Source organism: Salmo salar, chromosome ssa20 (genome assembly GCF_905237065.1).
Source record: "Salmo salar chromosome ssa20, Ssal_v3.1, whole genome shotgun sequence".
Classification (NCBI taxonomy): domain Eukaryota; kingdom Metazoa; phylum Chordata; class Actinopteri; order Salmoniformes; family Salmonidae; genus Salmo; species Salmo salar.
In genome coordinates, this window is record NC_059461.1 from 47672417 (window position 1) to 47691078 (window position 18662).

The window sequence follows — 18662 nt, forward strand, 5'->3', positions numbered from 1 at the left end:
GGGTAATGCGTACGGCCCAGTACATCACTGGGGCCAAGCTTCCTGCAATCCAGGACCTACAGTATATAAGTGGCGGTGTCCGAGGAAAGCCCATAAAATTGTCAGAGACTCCAGTAACCCAAGTCATAGACTGTTTTCTCTGCTACCGCCTGGCAAGCAGTACCGGAGCACCAAGTCTAGTACCAAAAGGCTCCTTAACAGCTTCTACCACCAAATGGCCACCGGACAATTACATTGACCCCCCTCATTTGTTTTGTACACTGCTGCTACTCGCTGTTTATTATCTATGCATAGTCATCTTACCCCTACCTACATGTACAAATTACCTCTAACCTGTACCCCCACAGACTGACTAGGTACCGGTACCCCCTGTATATAGCCTCGTTATTGTTATGTTATTGTGTTACTTTTTATTATTTACTTTAGTTTATTATTCTTAACTCTTCTTGAAGTGCACTGTTGGTTAAGTTTCACGTTAAGGTCTACACTTGTTGTATTCTGTGCATGTGAAAAATAAAGTTTGATTTGAAATCTAATAAAAAAATGGAATCAAACACTTCATGAGAGCCCATGAGCTGATGTTGCACAACATTTTGTCATGACTCTCCTTGTCGAGGATCCAAGGCCTCAGATCAGCTTGGCAAATGGCCGACAGATAGTCAGACCCCCTCTCTACCACAGGAGAGGAGAGGGGGGGCTGGGCCGGTTTTATGACACCTTCACACCATGTCGTAAATTAAGTGGGAGAGAACTCTCCCTTTGGTCTCTAGTATCAAGATCGGAATGGCTTTGTTACAGAGACATTTTTTGCCGCTCAAAAACTCTAATGTCAATAAAAGTGAATATTGGAACAATATTTGTATGATAGGAATGTTAGGAATGGTCAGTGGGGCCCTAAAGAATAATCAAGTCATATTGTTTATTATTTTGTAATGTTATTAAAAACTGTATGAACCAAATACTGTAACTTAGGAAGGAAACACATTCTAGCTTTCAAGTTTCCATCCAATATGATGTTAGTATAATATGAAGAACGATGGAACTATTTTTGTTCAGATAGGAATATGATTTTGGGTTTCTAATGAGAAAATGTTTTTTCAAGTCCGTTGCACATTAACTAAGCCACGCCCCTAAAAAGGTCAGAAGAGCGTGTCAGTGTGATGGAACCACCTTCCGACCAGAGTGCTTAAGAATTAACATATCAGACCAGCAGACGGACAGCATGAGCTGAACGTTACGAATGGTTGAAACTACCAGACCAGTACATTGCCAGGTTGCTGCTGGCGTGTAGTGGTTGGGAGCTGAACCCTGAATAATCCACCAAAGACTATGCCAGAAGACGTGAGAGCGTGGTCCACACATTGAAATGGTTGGAAACTCTGAAAACCAATATGAAGTGAGAAGATATCCTTCACTACAAGAACAGAAACATTCACAGTATGCAGCTGTGCATGTAAAAGTGGTCCTGAGTTCTATTTGAACACTCTACTACTAGATAAGCTCTACAACTAAGAAGGACATGGTGACTGCTGGTGGACAAGCCGAGCCTTACACCGAAGCATGAACTACAACTACCCCCTCCCCATAGAAGGGTTAATTGTTTCAACAGAGATAGATGATGAACAAAGACATCTACTCGGAAATATATACATTGCATTTCTTATCCAAATGGGCGGTGGTTAGGATGCTAAGTATCCTGATTACTGTGAGTGTAGTTTCCAAATGTATGTACGATAAGTTTGACTCGCAATTTCCCTCTCTCTTCCTAACCCCTTCCTTTTGATAACCAAGCAGTCATGCTGTTGTTAGTCCACTAGGGAACTGTTTCCATTGTATTACGTTTCTAATCAATAACGTTTTCTCACGACGCCAGGACAGCGGAGTCAATCACCACCTTCCGGAGACACCTGAAACCCCACCTCTTTAAGGAATACCTAGGATAGGATAAAGTAATCCTTCTAACCCCCCCCCTTAAAAGATTTAGATGCACTATTGTAAAGTGGTTGTTCCACTGGATATCATAAGGTGAATGCACCAATTTGTAAGTCGCTCTGGATAAGAGCGTCTGCTAAATGACTTAAATGTAAATGTAATGTAAATGTGTATGTATTCTGTGTTATTATTTAGTTAGTTAGTAAATAAATAATTAAACAAATTTGTGTTGTACAGAATGATAGTAAGGTTAGGGTTCTTGCGGATCCAAGGATTATGCAACATTCAGAAAGAGACTGATATGAGGTAATGATTAATAAGTGACTGTTATTGATGTAAGAGATATCTATATATCTTCTAGAGTTAATTCAAGAGATGGTAACTCGTTAAAAAAAATCCTGTGGTGCCCCAAATTCCTAATGAGTTAATTGTTACATGATTAATTTAACCGGATGACTATTAAACATAGTTAGTTGATTCGATAAATAACAGTCATCACATTAATGAAAGATTTCAATTTCTATAGGCTATGCAACTGCGTGAGAAAACAGAGTGATGGCCTCTTGTCACGACTTCTGCCGAAGTCGGGTCCTTTCCTTGTTCAGGCAGCGCTCGGCGTTGCTGGTCTTCTAGCCATCATCGATCCACTTTTCATTTTCCATTTGTTTTGTGTTGTTTTCCTCACACCTGGTTTCAATCCCCTCAATCACTTGTTGTGTATTTAACCCCCTGTTCCCCCATGTCTTTGTGTGGGATTGTTTATTGTTTCATGTATGCGCACGTTAGACTGGTTGCGCTGGGTTATGTCAACCCGTATTGTATTTTGTGTTCGTTGTGCCGTGTGTTTTTGATTCGCCTAAAGAAAAGGCTCTGTTTGCTACCAAATATCTGCTCTCCTGCGCCTTACTCCCGTACAGCCATTACGCATACCTGACACCTCTATTAAAAAGAGGAGGATCCCATCAGCTTTCTATAGGCTAGGCCTACTATATTTATTTCAAAACGTTCCTAATATTAAACACAATGCTTCTCTTTAAAACAGGAGTATGGCCTACCTGACTGGCATGAAAATTAACCACGGAAAAGCATCCTCCATTCGCTATTTAAGTGCATAGATGACATGTATTTTTTCCGCTGCCCCTGTTTCGAGACAGGTGCATGATAATGGTCCATTTTAAATCAAAACAAATTTCACACATATTATTTAGTATATGTAAAGACAAGATTAAATCAAGAATAGTGTGATGGGTGACAATATTAGCCTTGTGAATCACTTGTGAATGATATATTATCACTTGTCAATTCACTTGTCAATTATGCCCAGTTTAAGGCAAACAGCACATGCTTTTTTTGTGAGTAACTTTTTCAAATCATAGTCGCACACCCATAGGACTATATGTTTTGATAAGGTATCACAACTAAAGTGGCCAAATAACTGTTGGGGATAGGGGGCAGTATTTGCACGGCCGGATAAAAAACGTACCCGATTTAATCTGGTTACTACTCCTGCCCAGTAACTAGAATATGCATATAATTAGTAGATTTGGATAGAAAACAATGGTGTCTCTAAGTATAACAGAACTCATATGGCAGGCAAAAACCTGAGAAAAAAATACAAGCAGGAAATGAACATTTTGTGGCTGTACTATTTTCAAGTCATTGCCAATAAAACACACAGTGACAAAGGATTCATTTTGCACTTCCTATAGCTTCCACTAGATGTCAACGATCTTCTTTATAAAGTTGTTTGAAGCGTCTATGATGAACAGAGACCGGATGAGAAGGAAGGGAAGTTGATGTCCCTGGGATGTCGTCACTTCATTTTTTTGCGCGCTCATGCGCACTCATGTGCGATGAGACCTTTTTCAAAACGTTTTTCAAGACACAGGAAAGGTCCGGTTGAAATATTACTGATGTTTCACGTTAAAAATGGCCCTAAAGATTGATGCTAAACGTTTGACATGTTTGAACGAACGTAAATAGATTTTTTTTTTTACTTTTCGTTGTGACTTTTCCCTCCCGCGCCCTACATTTTGAGTAGCCTACCGAACGCGCTAACAACACGGAACAACATGGAGTTATTTGGACATAAATTATGAACTTCATCAAAAAAAAACATTTGTTGTGGACCTGAGATTCCTGGAAGTGCCTTCTGATGAAGATTATTAAAGCTAAGGGAATAGTTCTAATGTTATTTATGATTTTAGATGATTCCAACATGGCAGCTATCTGTATTGCGTAGTGTATTTTTCTGACCAGAGTACTCAGATTATTGCAAAGTATGCTTTCCCAGTAAAGTTATTTTGAAATCTGTCAATGCGGTTGCATTCAGGAGGTTAATCTATAATTCTTTGAATAACAGTTTAATACTTTAACCACGTTTTATAATGAGTATTTTTTGTAAATTCACTGGCAGTTTTGGGGGAGACACATTTTCTCAACGACACGCGCCGATGTAAAATGCTGTTTTTGGATATAAATATGAACTTGATAGAACAAAAATGCATGTATTGTCTAACATAATGTCCTAGGAGTGTCATCTGATGAAGATTGTCAAAGGTTAGTGCATAATTTTAGCTGGTGTTCTGCTTTTGGTGACGCCTGTCCTTGAATTGAAAATGGATGTGTGTACTTTTTTGGCTATGTACTCTCCTAACATAATCTAACTTTATGCTTTCGCCGTAAAGCCTCTTTGAAATCGGACAATGTGGTTCGATTAAGGAGATGTTTATCTTTTAAATGGTGTAAAATAGTTGATTGTTTGAGAAATTTAAATTATTCGATTTTTGATGTTTTGAATTTCCTGCCGTGCTAGCAATCCCGTCAGTGGGATTAGGTTAACCTCTATCCCCAAGAGGTTAAAATGAAGCACATGAATGGAATAGGTCAACTTTTGTACTACGGGGAATAGTAGATTGACATAGGCTAGTGCTTTTTCTGTTCATTAGGCTTACTCATTTTGTTGGTTGACGAAAAGTAAATATGGACATTTCTTCCAATATCTTCAATATGTGCCTCGGAATTAGATAAGGACTCACGCAGTTGCTTTCCCGATGTGTTGGTCTTCACTTGTAGCCTGTGAGAAAGGGCGGCAGGTAGCCTAGTGGGTAGAGTGTTGGGCCAGTAACCGAAAGGTCGCTAGATTGAGTCCCCGAGCCGACAAGGTAAAAATCGTATTAATTATTATATACAGCCCAGGGCCATTGGTCGCAAAAGGCAATGATTTTTTTAGGGGGCATTACGGCCACACAAAGCCGGGAAATTCGAGGCATTATCAAGTGCTTGTCAAATTGTGAATGAGAGACTGATGAAGTGTGTACAGCCTATGCAAAAAAACTAGAGCTCATGCCTTTCATTTCTAAAATCATTATTAGAGTCGCATTATGCAGCATTAGAATGTATTAAAAATCAAAACATATATCGAAACATTTTTATCACAACTAAAGTTACATAAATATAGGAGCACCTGTTTCTTTGTTAACCACTCAACACAGCTCAATACAGAATAGCCGCACGTGCGCACTCCCTCAAATCGTTTGGAGAAAATATCCTTTCTATTTTGTTCAACTGTATTCTTCATACTATTCCCACCATACCTTCTCTGCTATGCAATCTGGATTCTGAACTGGTCATGGGTGCACCTCAGCTACGCTCAAGGTCCTAAACGATATCATAACCGCCATCAATAAGAGACAATAGTGTGCAGCTGTATTCATCGACCTGGCCAAGGCTTTCGACTCTGTCAATCACCAAATTCTTATTTGCAGTCCTGGTTTCTCAAATGACTGCCTCGCCTGGTTCACCAACTACTTCTCAGACAGAGTTCAGTGTGTCAAATTGCAGGGCCTGTTGTCTGGACCTCTGGCAGTCTCTATGGGGGTGCCACAGGGTTCAATTCTCGTGCCGACTCTTTTCTCTGGATACATCAATGATGTCGCTCTTGCTGCTGGTGATTCTCTGATCCACCTCCACGCAGACGACACCATTCTGTCTACTTCTGACTCTTCTTTGGACACTGTGTTAACTAACCTCCAGACGAGCTTCAATGCCATACAACTCTCCTTCCGTGGCCTCCAGCTGCTCTTAAATGCAAGTAAAACTAAATGCATGCTCTTCAACCGATCGCTGCCCGCACCTGCCCGCCCGTCCAGCTTCACTACTCTGAACGGTTCTGACTTAGAATATGTGGACAACTACAAATACCTAGGTGTCTGGTTAGACTGTAAACTCTCCTTCCAGACTCACATTAAGCATCTCCAATCCAAAATTAAATCTAGAATTGGCTTCCTATTTCGCAACATGTGTTCAGACTTTCAAATCCAGGCGAAAGAGCATGACCTGAGCTATGGGTTCAGCTAAAAGCCCTACGGTACTAGGGGCTCAATTACAGAGCAGCACAGGAAACTCTTAGTGATCTCTCCAAGAGCTCGGACAAAATGTCAAAGGACTCGGAGCAGCAACCACCAATCACGGGGCGACATTTCCTTTTCATTCTGGTCACAGCAAGTGATTACAGTCCACATCATCATCACCATCAGAGTCACGTCTACAATGTCATTGTATGCTGTAGCGTTAAGATTTCCCTTTACTGGAACTAAGGGGCCTATCCCGAACCATGAAAAACAGCCCCAGACCATAATTTCTCCACCAAACTTTACAGTTGGCACTATGCATTAGGGCAGGTAGCGTTTTCCTGGCACCCGCCAAACCCAGATTTGTCCGTAGGACTGCCAGGTAAGGAAGTGTTATTCATCACTCCAGAGAATGTGTTTCTGCTGCTCCAGAGTCCAATGGCGGCGAGCTTTACACCACACCAGCCGACGCTTGGCATTACACATGGAGATCTTAGGCTTGTGTGCTGCTGCTCGGCCATGGAAACCCATTTCATAAAGCTCCCGATGAACAGTTTTTGTGCTGACATTGCTTCCAGAGGCACTTCGGAACACGGTAGTGAGGGTTGCAACCTTTTAGCACTCTTCGGTTCTGTTCTATAAGCTTGTGTGGCCTACCACTTTGCGGCCCAGCTGTTGTTGCTCCTAGACGTTTCCACTTCACAATAACAGCACTTACAGTTGACCGGGGCAGCTCTAGCAGGGCAGAAATTTGCCGAACTGACTTGTTGGAAAGGTGGCATCCTATGACAGTGCCACGTTGAAAGTCACTGAGCTCTTCAGTAAGGCCATTCTACTGCCAATGTTTGTCTATGGCGATTGCATGGCTGTGTGCTCGATTTTATACACCTGTCAGCAACGGGTGTGGCTGAAATAGCTGAATCCACTAATTTGAAGGGGTGTCCACATACTTTTGTATATATAGTGTATGTGTATTTATAGTGTATTTCCAATTAGCTAGTTCCACCTTGTCCTTGATCTCTGTCATGTGAGGTGATGACAGCATGTGATGTCATGTGATGTGAGCACAATACTAAGGCAAGGTCAAAATGACTTACACATGCACATGCATGCACACACAAAGCTATGTTTACGTTACATGTCAAGACTTTTTGGTGAGTAAAATGTATTCCCATTCAAATTTCTATTTTCCCAAATCCCTAAACATAACCCTAACCTTAACCCCAAACCCCTAACCCTAAACCTAAACCTAAAACTAACCTCTAAACCTAACCTTAGCCCTAACCCCAAACCCTAAACCTAACCCTTAAACCTAAAATAGCATTTTCACTTTTCAGGACATGCAAAATGTCCAGATTTTTCATAAATGTTATTATTTTCCTATCATTTCAGGACATTCTGGTCCTGACAAGAAAGGACAACAAGTCCATACACACACACACACACACACACCACACGCACACACACCGCACACACACCGCACACATACACGCACACACACAGAGAGAAAAAGAGGCTGGGAGGTGTTTACACCTTAGTTTTTGCTTTGGAGAACAGTTTAAAGGAAACTGGAATACTAGCAGTGTAAGACATTGTCGCATGCCAAAATATAATGTTGCTATTATGCAGGAAAACAGGTACTTTTCCTGTCTAAGTTAGCTCCCCATGGCTTAAGACCTCTTTAAATTCCAGGAAGCACACTGTTCTATTAACTCTCCACATTATATCCTCACACAGCACAGCAGCTTAGCTGTCTATTTTAAGGAACACCTTTGAGGCAGGATTTCAGCTAGATTTCAGTATTCTACTTATTCACATGCCTTTGTTTAGAAAAGGGCTTATCAGCAGCTAGCTGCACCACATCAATCAATGGCTCACTGAGAGTGTAGTAGATGGATGGATGGATGGATGGATGGTGTGCGTGCACACGTGCATGCGTGGGTCTGTGTGTGTGTGCATGTGTCTGTGTGCATGTGAACCAGACTGAGATATGCATGATGTGCTCCGTGGCTGTGATTGATTTGGAATCTGCCACTTATTCTCGAGTGCTCTCTCCAAAGTCTGATTCAGACTGCAATGCTAAATAAGGCAATGACATTTCAAACAAGCTTCAGTGCAGCTGACATTCCATTATGTAATATCAGACGGCCTGTGTAGAATGAGAGAACCAGCCTAAGTGACACGGACTGGTCCGCACTGCATGAATCTAGGCAGTGATGCTGCTGGACCGAGTGTAAGATGATAAACACTGACAATGGAAAGTGTTCTATTCAAGGTTTGCTCATGGCTTTTTGGAAGGTGCCCGGTTAGTAAGGGGAGTGGAAGAGGTTTTTTTTGTCAAAGATCAGGGCTTTACCAGCTCTGAGCTACAGGTCTACTAGTCTCTGACAGCTAGCGTGAGATTTGATCATGGCTTTGAGAATTCAGATCTTCAGGTCTGCCGTTCATTATTGTACAACTAGTGCCAGGTCATATGGTTAGGAAAAACTCCTGGAAAAACTCCTAGGCCTAATTGTGACTGGGTGATGATGGTAAATCCATGGGTTTCATAACAGTTTACTAGTATGTCTGTGTGCTAGTTGGCATACCTCTGTGTCAGTCATCTATGCTTACCTTGAACCTACGCTCCACTAAACTTTCATCATGTACAGTGGTGCATACAGTACATAAACATACAGTACAAAATCTACACTCAGTCAATTAGTGTAATTCTCTGACCCAGGTATCTATTATCAAAAGATTAGCTGTACTTAAATTCCTTGGCTGTCACACAGCCAAATTCATGTGACTTGTTTGGCAAGAATCAACTGATTTGTTGCTTTTTCCTTGATGATGGGGAACATAAAACAGTTACTATATTGATCATCCCTGTCTGCCAGCAATGTGGATGCAGCCCCAGAGTGAGATGTGGATTAGGGTGGACATAGCCATTCAAAGCAACTGACAACTGTTTGCAAACCTGTCAAACTCCTACGCTAGGCCAGGGGATACTTACACACTCAGTGTGTGGCACCATGACACTCAAATTGACTATGTCTGGTTCCCAAATGGCACCCTATTCCCTATATAGTGCACTACTTTTGACCAGAGCCCTGTCTGCCCTGTATAGGGAATAAGGTGCCATTTGGGACGCAGACCTGTGTATACAGATGTAAAGCCACAAGTCCCTTCCCCCAGTAATGATGAGGTCCCCCAAAATTAAACATGTAGGAGGTGTGATCGGTGTTCATGGATTTCAGAGACATCAAAGGCTGAATGAGACAGCTGTATGTATTAGCATGGGGGCTGGCTGTGCTGGCTGAAGGGGATAGTTTCTTTACCACTATACTGCATGGCTTATGAATGTGAGGAACAGTGAGAAGGTAGAGGTAGAGGTAGAGAGAGAGAGAGAGAGAGAGAGAGAGAGAGAGAGAGAGAGAGAGAGAGAGAGAGAGAGAGAGAGAGAGAGAGAGAGAGAGAGAGAGAGAGAGAGAGAGAGAGAGAGAGAGAGAGAGAGAGAGAGAGAGAGAGAGAGAGAGAGAATGAAAAAAGAGAGAGAGAGCAAGAGCCCACTGGACACAGACTTCAATTCAATGTCTATTCCATGTTGGTTCAACGTAATTTCATTGAAGAAACGTGGAAATAACGTTGATTCAACCAGTGTGTGCCCAGTGGGGGGGAGAGAGAGAGAGGGGGAGAAAGAGAGGGAGAGAGCGTGCAAGAGAGATAGAGAATAAAAAGAGTGAAGAGAAAGAGGTAAAGAGTGTGCAGACAGTTCATTAGCTTATCTTGCACACCTGAGAGAATTAAGATGTTACCCGCTTTGTATATGGATTTCTTGCCATGTGAGAGATTTGTAGAGAAAATGTAATGTGACTTTTCTAAATCCGAAATCCTGAGTCAATAGTCAATAGTCAATGGTTCATTTTGGCATGACACTGGTGATGGAATATCATTTTCTTGACCATAAAGCATAAACTGCTCAAATACAGCCCATTTCCTGCAGAGCATTCTGAGGGCCCACAGCTTAGTGTAATGGTGGTGAATTATTTACTGCAATTTCTTCGACAGACGAGCACAGGCAGAACAGGAAAATTCTGCCACTTTTCAACTTCCTATTCATCATCCCCAGCACCATACCAGTGTCTACATGTCTGAAAGTGGCAAGTTTCTATGTTCTGTGGTTTTAAAGATAAGAAGTTCCTAAAAGTTCCTAAAAAAAAATTATTCTCTGTAACATCACAGGGTAGGATTAAAAGAAGGGGGGAAAAAATGCAACAAGTTTCTAGCCAGAGGGAGTGTATTTCGTTTCTCCCCATGTCACCACATATCTCAAAGTGTTTGAAAATCACTGTTTAAAATGTTTGAACGTCTTTGGGTAGAACGTTTGTTCTTTTCTACTTTTCTACAAAACATCGAAATGTGTAGTTTTCACCTATGTAGGTGGTATTGTGGAGAAAATTAAAATGAGGTTGAAAAGTGGTGGAGTTGCCTTTTAATGTCACAGTCCTAATGCACGAGTTATCCTCTCATTAGTGTACTCAGAAGGACCACTCCCACTAGTACAGCACACTGGTAAGTGGAGAGCTCATCTGCTCTCAGTCATTGCTTTTGTCAACATATATCTATTTAATCATGCAATGCAAATCTAGACACTGAGGTATCTCTAATTGTCACCTATTCTGACAGCTATCACCAAAAAACAAATGGTCAATCCAGCAGCCTACTACAAATTGGTCCTAAACAATTCAGGAAGCCTCAAATATGGCAAGGAGCTTTTACTGACAACAAGAACTGACTAGGAAAAGACTCAGGGCCCTAGTTCTATGCCATAACCAAAGTCCAGAGTTTTTCCTGGTCACAGCACGTTGCCAGGAAAAACTCCTGCCCCATACATATTTTCGGATCGTCGACAGACAATGTGGTGTATGTTACTATACCTCTCTTTCTCCAGCACGGCCCTTCCCGGATGGTGTAGGAGAGCTCTGTGAATTCCAGGTCCACCGCCGAACGCTTGGGGAGATGGGAGAAACGCTGGGCCTCTGTGATGTGGTTCTCCACCTTCTTCAGATTTGTCAACAGAGAAGGCTCCTGTGCTCCCCCATTACAGATGGTTTCCTCCATCGGGATGCTGACTGATTCAGGTTCAGGAGGCTTTACGGCCATGCCACTATCAGCCATACCACCGTTCTGCAATGGGGGTGTAGGTGTGTGTTTGAGGCCCTACAGGAGGGAGGAAGAAAAATATTTGCAATTTTTTCCCATATATCTTTTTAGTTATTTTTATTTATATTGTCTATATTTTGTTTTGTGTGTCGTGTATTCATCCTGCCTGCAAACCAAATTCCCATATGGAATAATAAAGATTACCTTTAACCACATGGCGGTGCAATTCCGATAGGATATGGTGATCCAAATGTGCCACACACACACAATCTGGCAATTGTGCAGCTGGTAAGAACATCATCCGACAAAATGTATCCTTCCTTCCTTCCTATCCATAAAGTACAGGTCTGTAAGGTGGATCTGGTCTAGATGTTAGTGGTCTTGCAAGATGCACATACTGTATCTGGTTGCAGTCTAAAGGGGCTGTGCTGATACATAGACATCACTGAGTAGCAGCAAGTCCCAGGAGGTTGTTTTGGGGAGAGGAAACACCACTGGCTAACTGCAGAGGCAATGAACAAACATGTTTGTCTGTCTGTCTGTCCACCCAATCCTCAGAGTCAAACACCATGGATTCTGTCCTGCTCAAGCTGTGCTTGTGATAAGAACTAGCTGTAGTTTCACTTTGATAAGAATTGTAGGATTGTATAACGTTCCCTGGGAACTTGGGAATTACATGTAGGGGTAACTGTATTCCTAGGACTTCCATGTCTCGGAAGATGATGAGCGCCTGAGAAATGCAATATTTTCCATGATCATAACGTGATGAATCCGTTATTATAAAGATGATGGAAATAGAGATATGTAATCTGGATTTTGTTCTTAGAAGAGTCCACTGTAAAGTTCCCAGACGAAGGTGGTATAGTAATTTGTCCTTTTTTTCTGAAGACAGAAGTCACATTTAATCACTCATGGGTTCCTAATCCGTTGAGGATTAACATTTACTTTCTTTTAGCCTTGATCTGGGAGGGCTGGAAGCTGATGCTGGGAGCTAAGGCCTGGAGCTGAGTCTTGGGAAAGTTGCAGCCGTTACAGGTACACTACCAAGCACTGGCATTCCAATAGTGTATGGGAATGGTGTGATCCTCGACTTGCCCTTATTACAAATCTCGGCGCACACATTCTACTGACAGAGGGGAGAGAGGAAACCCTATTGGTCTCAAGGGACCCAGATTTGACAAAAGATACAGCCATGTTACATGGGCCTAATAAGTCATGACAGCCAAACTAGAAACTACAGTACTCTAGGCTAATCCATTCCTGTCCTCTTCTGAACTGACCTCACATATCAGGCCTTAGATCATTCAACCCAAATATGCCATAGCAGGCCTACAGTACATATCTAGTTAGGACCTTATGTAATCCATACCATGGTATCATAACACCTATATCTATTAATGTTCATACATTTTTGTTCAGGAAGATATTAACATCTTACCTGTTATATTTGAATGGCAGGTTAATTGTGTCTCATTTCACAAGTATTTAAATCAGGACAGTTTTTTGGGGTCAGATGTGCATTTTCATCTACACTTTAAAAAAAAGGTTCTAAAAGGTTCTTCAGCATGTCTCTGTAGAAGACCATGTAATGGTTCCAGGTAGAACCCCCTAGAACCTTCTTGGATGACAAAGGTTTCATGTAGAACCCTTGTCCCTGTGTAGAGGAACTTTTGGAACCTTTTTTTCTAATAGTGTCGGACTGTGTGTAAATGTTGGTTAGTTAAGGAAATCAAGAAGGGTTCAATTAAGTTTCTACTTTTAAAACATACCCTAAAGACAGAGCTGGCGAACACAATGGGATGGAGAAATGGATCAACGGGTCTAACCTCTACTGTTGTCATATGAATCATGTCCTATCACATCAATCATACTTTCATATCACATCAATCTAAGTACATTTCTGGATTTTCTTGATCACTATGTTATCACAGGAAGGAGTGCAAAAGATGACCATATTTCAACTAAGAGCTGGGGAAGGCAAGCTTTTTGATAAGTAATGTAGAATCTCCGCCTGAAGAATAATGAGATCAACAGGGAAGTGGGCTTGGTCTCTTATGACTTACTGTAGTCTTCTAGTAAGACCTAAATTCGTAGAAGAGTCTTTGGAGAAAGGCTCACATTCTAACTGTCTGTACAGCACAGCCCCCCACCACATATAGAACACGTAAGATTTGCCACGTTAAAACAGTTGTGTTGAAAGTAGTCGGCTAACCCATGTCATCATGTCCAAATCCATGGAAGTAAACCAAATAATGGCATGACACACTAGGCTAATCAATACGTCCCACTGATGTTACGATATCTTATAAACGGGTACCTGATTGGCTCCATTTCTCACAATTAGGCCCTATCTATTTGATAGCTATATCTACACTGTAAAGGGGTTACCATGAATTTGACAGTATTTTACAGGCAGCTCGTGGCAAGTAAAATGCTGTATTTAATATTACAGTACACCTACTGTAATATAAAAACAGTATCAAAGCAAGTACTGTGTCATGACACATAGTACAATACCGTAGAATGTACTGTATTATACTGTAAAAAGTAAATGTTACCGTAATCAGAATTAATTAATCGATGAATGGATGAATGAATGGATATAGTAACTAAATTCTGTGAGGGGAGAGGTTTGTATTTCACAGTATTTTACTGTAATTACAAGGGATTGATGCAAGCAGGTTGGCTGCTAGGTAAAGTGTTTACACATTACAGCATATTAATGACTTCTAGACGCCTTAACAAAGGCTTCCAAACTGGCAGCGACTACAGGGCAAAACAGGCCAAAAGGACCAAAATGCTCAACCATTTAAGGTTTAAGACTAGCTGCCACTCCAACCTGTCCCCTATAGATAGATATAGCTCTGTTTGTAGGAATTTTCATACTATCATCCCGTGCCCAAGAAAGGGACAGTAGCTAAACTGAATGACTACCGACCAGCAGCATTCACATCCATCATCCTGAAGTGCTTTGAGAGGCTAGTCAAAGACCACATAACCTCCTCCCTCCGCGACACACTCGACCGTCTCCAAATCGCCTACCATCCCGACAGATCCGCGGATGACCTAATCGCCATTGCACTGCACACTGCCCTCACCCACCTGGACAAAACAAACGCATATGTGAGGATGCTGTTCGTCGACTACAGCTCGGCCTTAAATACCATAGTGCCCTCTAAGCTCACCACAAAGCTCACGGCCCTGGGACTGAGCTGCTCCCTACGCAACTGGGTCCTAGACTTCGTGATGGACCGCCCCTAGGTGGGGAAAGTAGACAACTACCTCCTCCACACTGATCCTCAACACGGGGCCCCCGCAAGGGTGCGTCCTCAGTCCCCTTCTGTACTCCCTGTATACCCACGACTGCATCTAACTCCATCATAAAGTTTGCTAATGACACGACAGTAGTAGGCCTGATTACCAACAACAAGATGGCCTACAGGGAGGAGGTAGGCACTCTGACGGAGTGGTGCAAGGTAAACAACCTCTCCCTCAACATCAGCAAAACAAAGGAACTGATTGTGGACTTCAGGAGGAACCAGGCTGGCCATCCTCATCAACGGGGCCGCCGTGGAGATGGTCAAAAACTTTAAGTTCCTCGGTGTACACATCTCCGGGGAGCTGAAATGGTCAAACTACACAGACACGGTGGTGAAAAAGGAACGACAGCGACTTTTCAACCTCAGGAAGCGGAAAAAATTTGACCTGTCCCTGAGGGACCTCACAGTGTTCTACTGGGGCACCATAGAGAGCATACTGTTGGGCTGCATCACAGCCTGGTACGGCAACTTGGTATCACTGCCGACCACAAGGCGCTACAGAGGGTGTTGCGCTCAGCTGAACGCACCACTGGGTGCACACTGCCTGCCCTCCAGGACACCTACAACACCAGGTGTCGCAGGAAGGCCAGGAAGATCATCAGGGACCCCAGCCATCCGAGCCACGGACTGTTCTCTCTGCTTCCATCACTCAGACGCAGGCAGTATAGGATCATCATGGGAAAAAAACTGAAAGAATGGCCAATAGCTTCGACACCCAGACCATCAGGCTGCCTAATAGCCACCACTAATCAGATACCTGCTCTGCCTGTCCCCCTACTGCACCCATGGACTCCTCCTCTATTGCTCCCCCTATGGAGATCCCCCCAACAGACATTTACCCTGCCCTCACACCAATGGTATTTTACCATGTTACAGTTGTAAATATGTATATATTATTATTGTTATTCTTTTCTTCATTGTTCATTCACTTCCCTTTGACCTGCACTGTTGCAGATCAGAGTTTAAGATTGTCTCTGTACCCTGCATTTACATCTGCAACCTTGTGCATGTGACTAATAAACTCTCGAAATCTCTACATTTTAAATTGATGGGGCACTATAATCCGATATACAAGGCACGCCTCAAAATAAATGAATGAGCCAGAAACAACAATACCATGCACCCACTAGAGGTCAAAAGGTTATTGGTGCTCCAAAGATATGGTACAGTACCCTATTCTGTGGAGTGGAATTACAGTACCATTTTAAAAAGAGCAATTTTCTCGCAATGCACCATAATATACCATAACTTTTTCCCGACAAAGCACTATAACGTTTCAGAGTTGTAGTTTATTTTTTTTACTGTTGATAATACCTAAAATTACCATTTAAATGACCGTTTTCTGTTAGTGTATATGTAATAAATGCATCGGATTAACTTTGATACAATGACAAATGTCATAATACTTCATAATAATAATTTTAAAAATCGTTATAAAATAACTCACCTGAAGTTAACTCAGGATAAGAGGAATGTATTCTGTTCCTTCCTCTATCATGTGAATTAAGACAAGACAGAGGTTAATTTAACAGCTCTTGTAAAAAAACTAATATTGAATCATACAAAATAACAGAAATGACAGGTGACGTTCGATGTCAAGGAGCACATGCGGATTACAATAATGTCTGGTCCATGTTGATGCGTCCTTACGATTAGGATGTGAAGATGGCAACTCGCTCTCTTCTTCTAAATCCTTAGGTGCGCTAGAACTGGCAGATCTGTCCTGAAATAGAAAGATCCGCTCTCATTTCCGAGATGTGACGACTATCAGTCATTCAGAGTCCCATTTCGGAAAGAGACTGAATGGATAGCCCAACCTGGGGTTCTGTGACAAAATGCAACGTTCAACAAAATGAAATGACAACTGATACAATGACAGACCTTACATTCGCGGCTTCCCAATAAGTTTGCTATTCACACTGCGTACCGCAACATAGGCTGCTAGGCTACACCGTCAAGGTATTGCCAGCTTCTAGCATTCAGCGCTCTCTGCCTGTGTCGCTAAGGCGTTCCTTGCGGGCGTTCTGGGTATGGACCAGGGGTCCGTTTTGAGGCGAGATGTTAAAGCGTCAATCAGTAGTTGTAACAATATCAAAGCACACCCCGCCACTGTTTAGCTAAAGAGTTGAGGGATGGGACTCTCAAATTCATAGACAGCTATGGATGCTAGGACTATTTTCTCATGGGAAAAAATCGAGGCCATGCTGCCTGCTACATTGTTCTTGGAAATTCAGATCCATTCATCTTAATTCAGGATGACAAGGGAAGTTATGTAAACTGTATATAATACATCAACGGATAATCTACAGAATAGTCTTATAGTAATAGTTTCTAAATATCTTAGAAATGGAAATTTAATGTAGCTATGCAGGGATAGATTGGCCTATTTATATCCATTTTTTGCCATTTTATAATCTATGTTATGTAGGCCTATGTATAGCCTAAATCAGTTGTATCAGACCAGTCTTGTCCCCCAGCTTGACCCCTTTCTCTGAAACGTAGCCCCACTGTCTGTTAGCCTACATCTCAAAACTATTGCAAACTATGAGGGCTGACAGGAATGAGGAGAATGTCTGTGACATCTTGAATGTTGCACAACTGTCGGTGTGTCTGTGCCTGTGTGTGTATCTGTGTGTGTTTGTAGGTGTCTCTACACATGCATGTGTGTATGTGTTTTATATCTTCAAGCAATGGTCATAATATTGTTGTTCCTTTAGGTTGCTGGAGACAACATTGAATTCCACAGATAAATGCAGGGGTGTGATGATATTGGCAACGTGCCACAGCTAGTTGACTGGGGGCTGCATTTCTAAGAGACAGTCTCAGCCCTCTGAACACTGCATGGCAAGTTGAGGCTTGAACACCTGAAAATGCACGAACGTCCACTGTTGCATTGTTTCGTTGTCATTTCGTGTCCCTCCACAGCTACAGGGCAAGGATTTGTCTGAATTGACTCCTGGTGTGTGTGAGGTGTGGGGAAGATGTACGCCATAATTCAATCAATTGCAGATGAAGGTAAACCACACTCCGGGTTCCCTCAGAACGTACATGCTTTATTCTGAGGACTTGTTGGTTTATGTCCACATCCAATGCCCCTTTAAGGCTGGCTCCTGTTCCATTGATGCTGATGCTGCAGAGTCTAGGTTACTTTGAGTGAGGCTTGAGGTTACTAGAGTTCAGATGACTTCTCAAGTGTATACACCAACACACTATCTAACAATAAAGCATGATCAGATCTACTATATCTTCATAAGTGTATACATAATGTACTGTAGGTTCATATGGAGAAAAGATACAGTATGTACAGTGCATTCGGAAAGTATTCAGACCCCTTTACTTTTTCCACATTTTGTTATGTTAAAGCCTTATTCTAAAATGTATTATATATTTTTTTTACTCATCAATCTACACACATTACCCCATGATGACTAAGCAAAAACAGGTTTACCATTATTTTTTTTTTTACTGAAATATCACATTTACATAAGTATTAAGACCCTTTACTCAGTACTTTGTTGATGCACCTTTGGCAGCGATTACAGCCTCGGGTCTTCTTGGGTATGACGCTACAAGCTTGGCACACCTGCATTTGGGGAGTTTCTCCCATTCTTCTCTGCAGATCCTCTCAAGCTCAGTCAGGTTGGATGGGGAGGTGACGCTGCACAGCTATTTTCAGGTCTCTCCAGAGATGTTAGATCGGGTTCAAGTCCGGGCTCTGGCTGGGCCACTCAAGGACATTCAGAGACTTGTCCCGAAGCCACTCCTGCATTGTCTTGGCTGTGTGCTTAGGTTCATTGTCCTGTTGGAAGGTGAACCTTCGCCCCAGTCTGAGGTCCTGAGCATTCTGGAGCAGGTTTTCATCAAGGATCTCTCTGTACATTGCTTCGTTCATCTTTCCCTTGATCCTGACTAG

At 42.2% G+C, this 18662-nt stretch overlaps 1 protein-coding gene across 1 annotated transcript in view; it reads right to left on the minus strand.

The window, feature by feature from the left end:
• The window catches only part of LOC106612429 (ATP-binding cassette sub-family G member 4), a 34144-nt gene extending 17387 nt beyond the window's left edge, over positions 1 to 16757 (minus strand). Inside the window, exons 1-4 of the mRNA XM_045703495.1 lie at positions 16631 to 16757; positions 16400 to 16472; positions 16197 to 16240; positions 11204 to 11486 (exon numbers count right to left, since the gene is read on the minus strand). Of these exons, the coding sequence (XP_045559451.1) occupies positions 11204 to 11444 (241 nt within the window). The 5' untranslated portion in view covers positions 11445 to 11486; positions 16197 to 16240; positions 16400 to 16472; positions 16631 to 16757. The remainder of the gene's footprint in view (positions 1 to 11203; positions 11487 to 16196; positions 16241 to 16399; positions 16473 to 16630) is intronic.
• Between the last annotated feature and the right edge of the window lie 1905 nt (positions 16758 to 18662).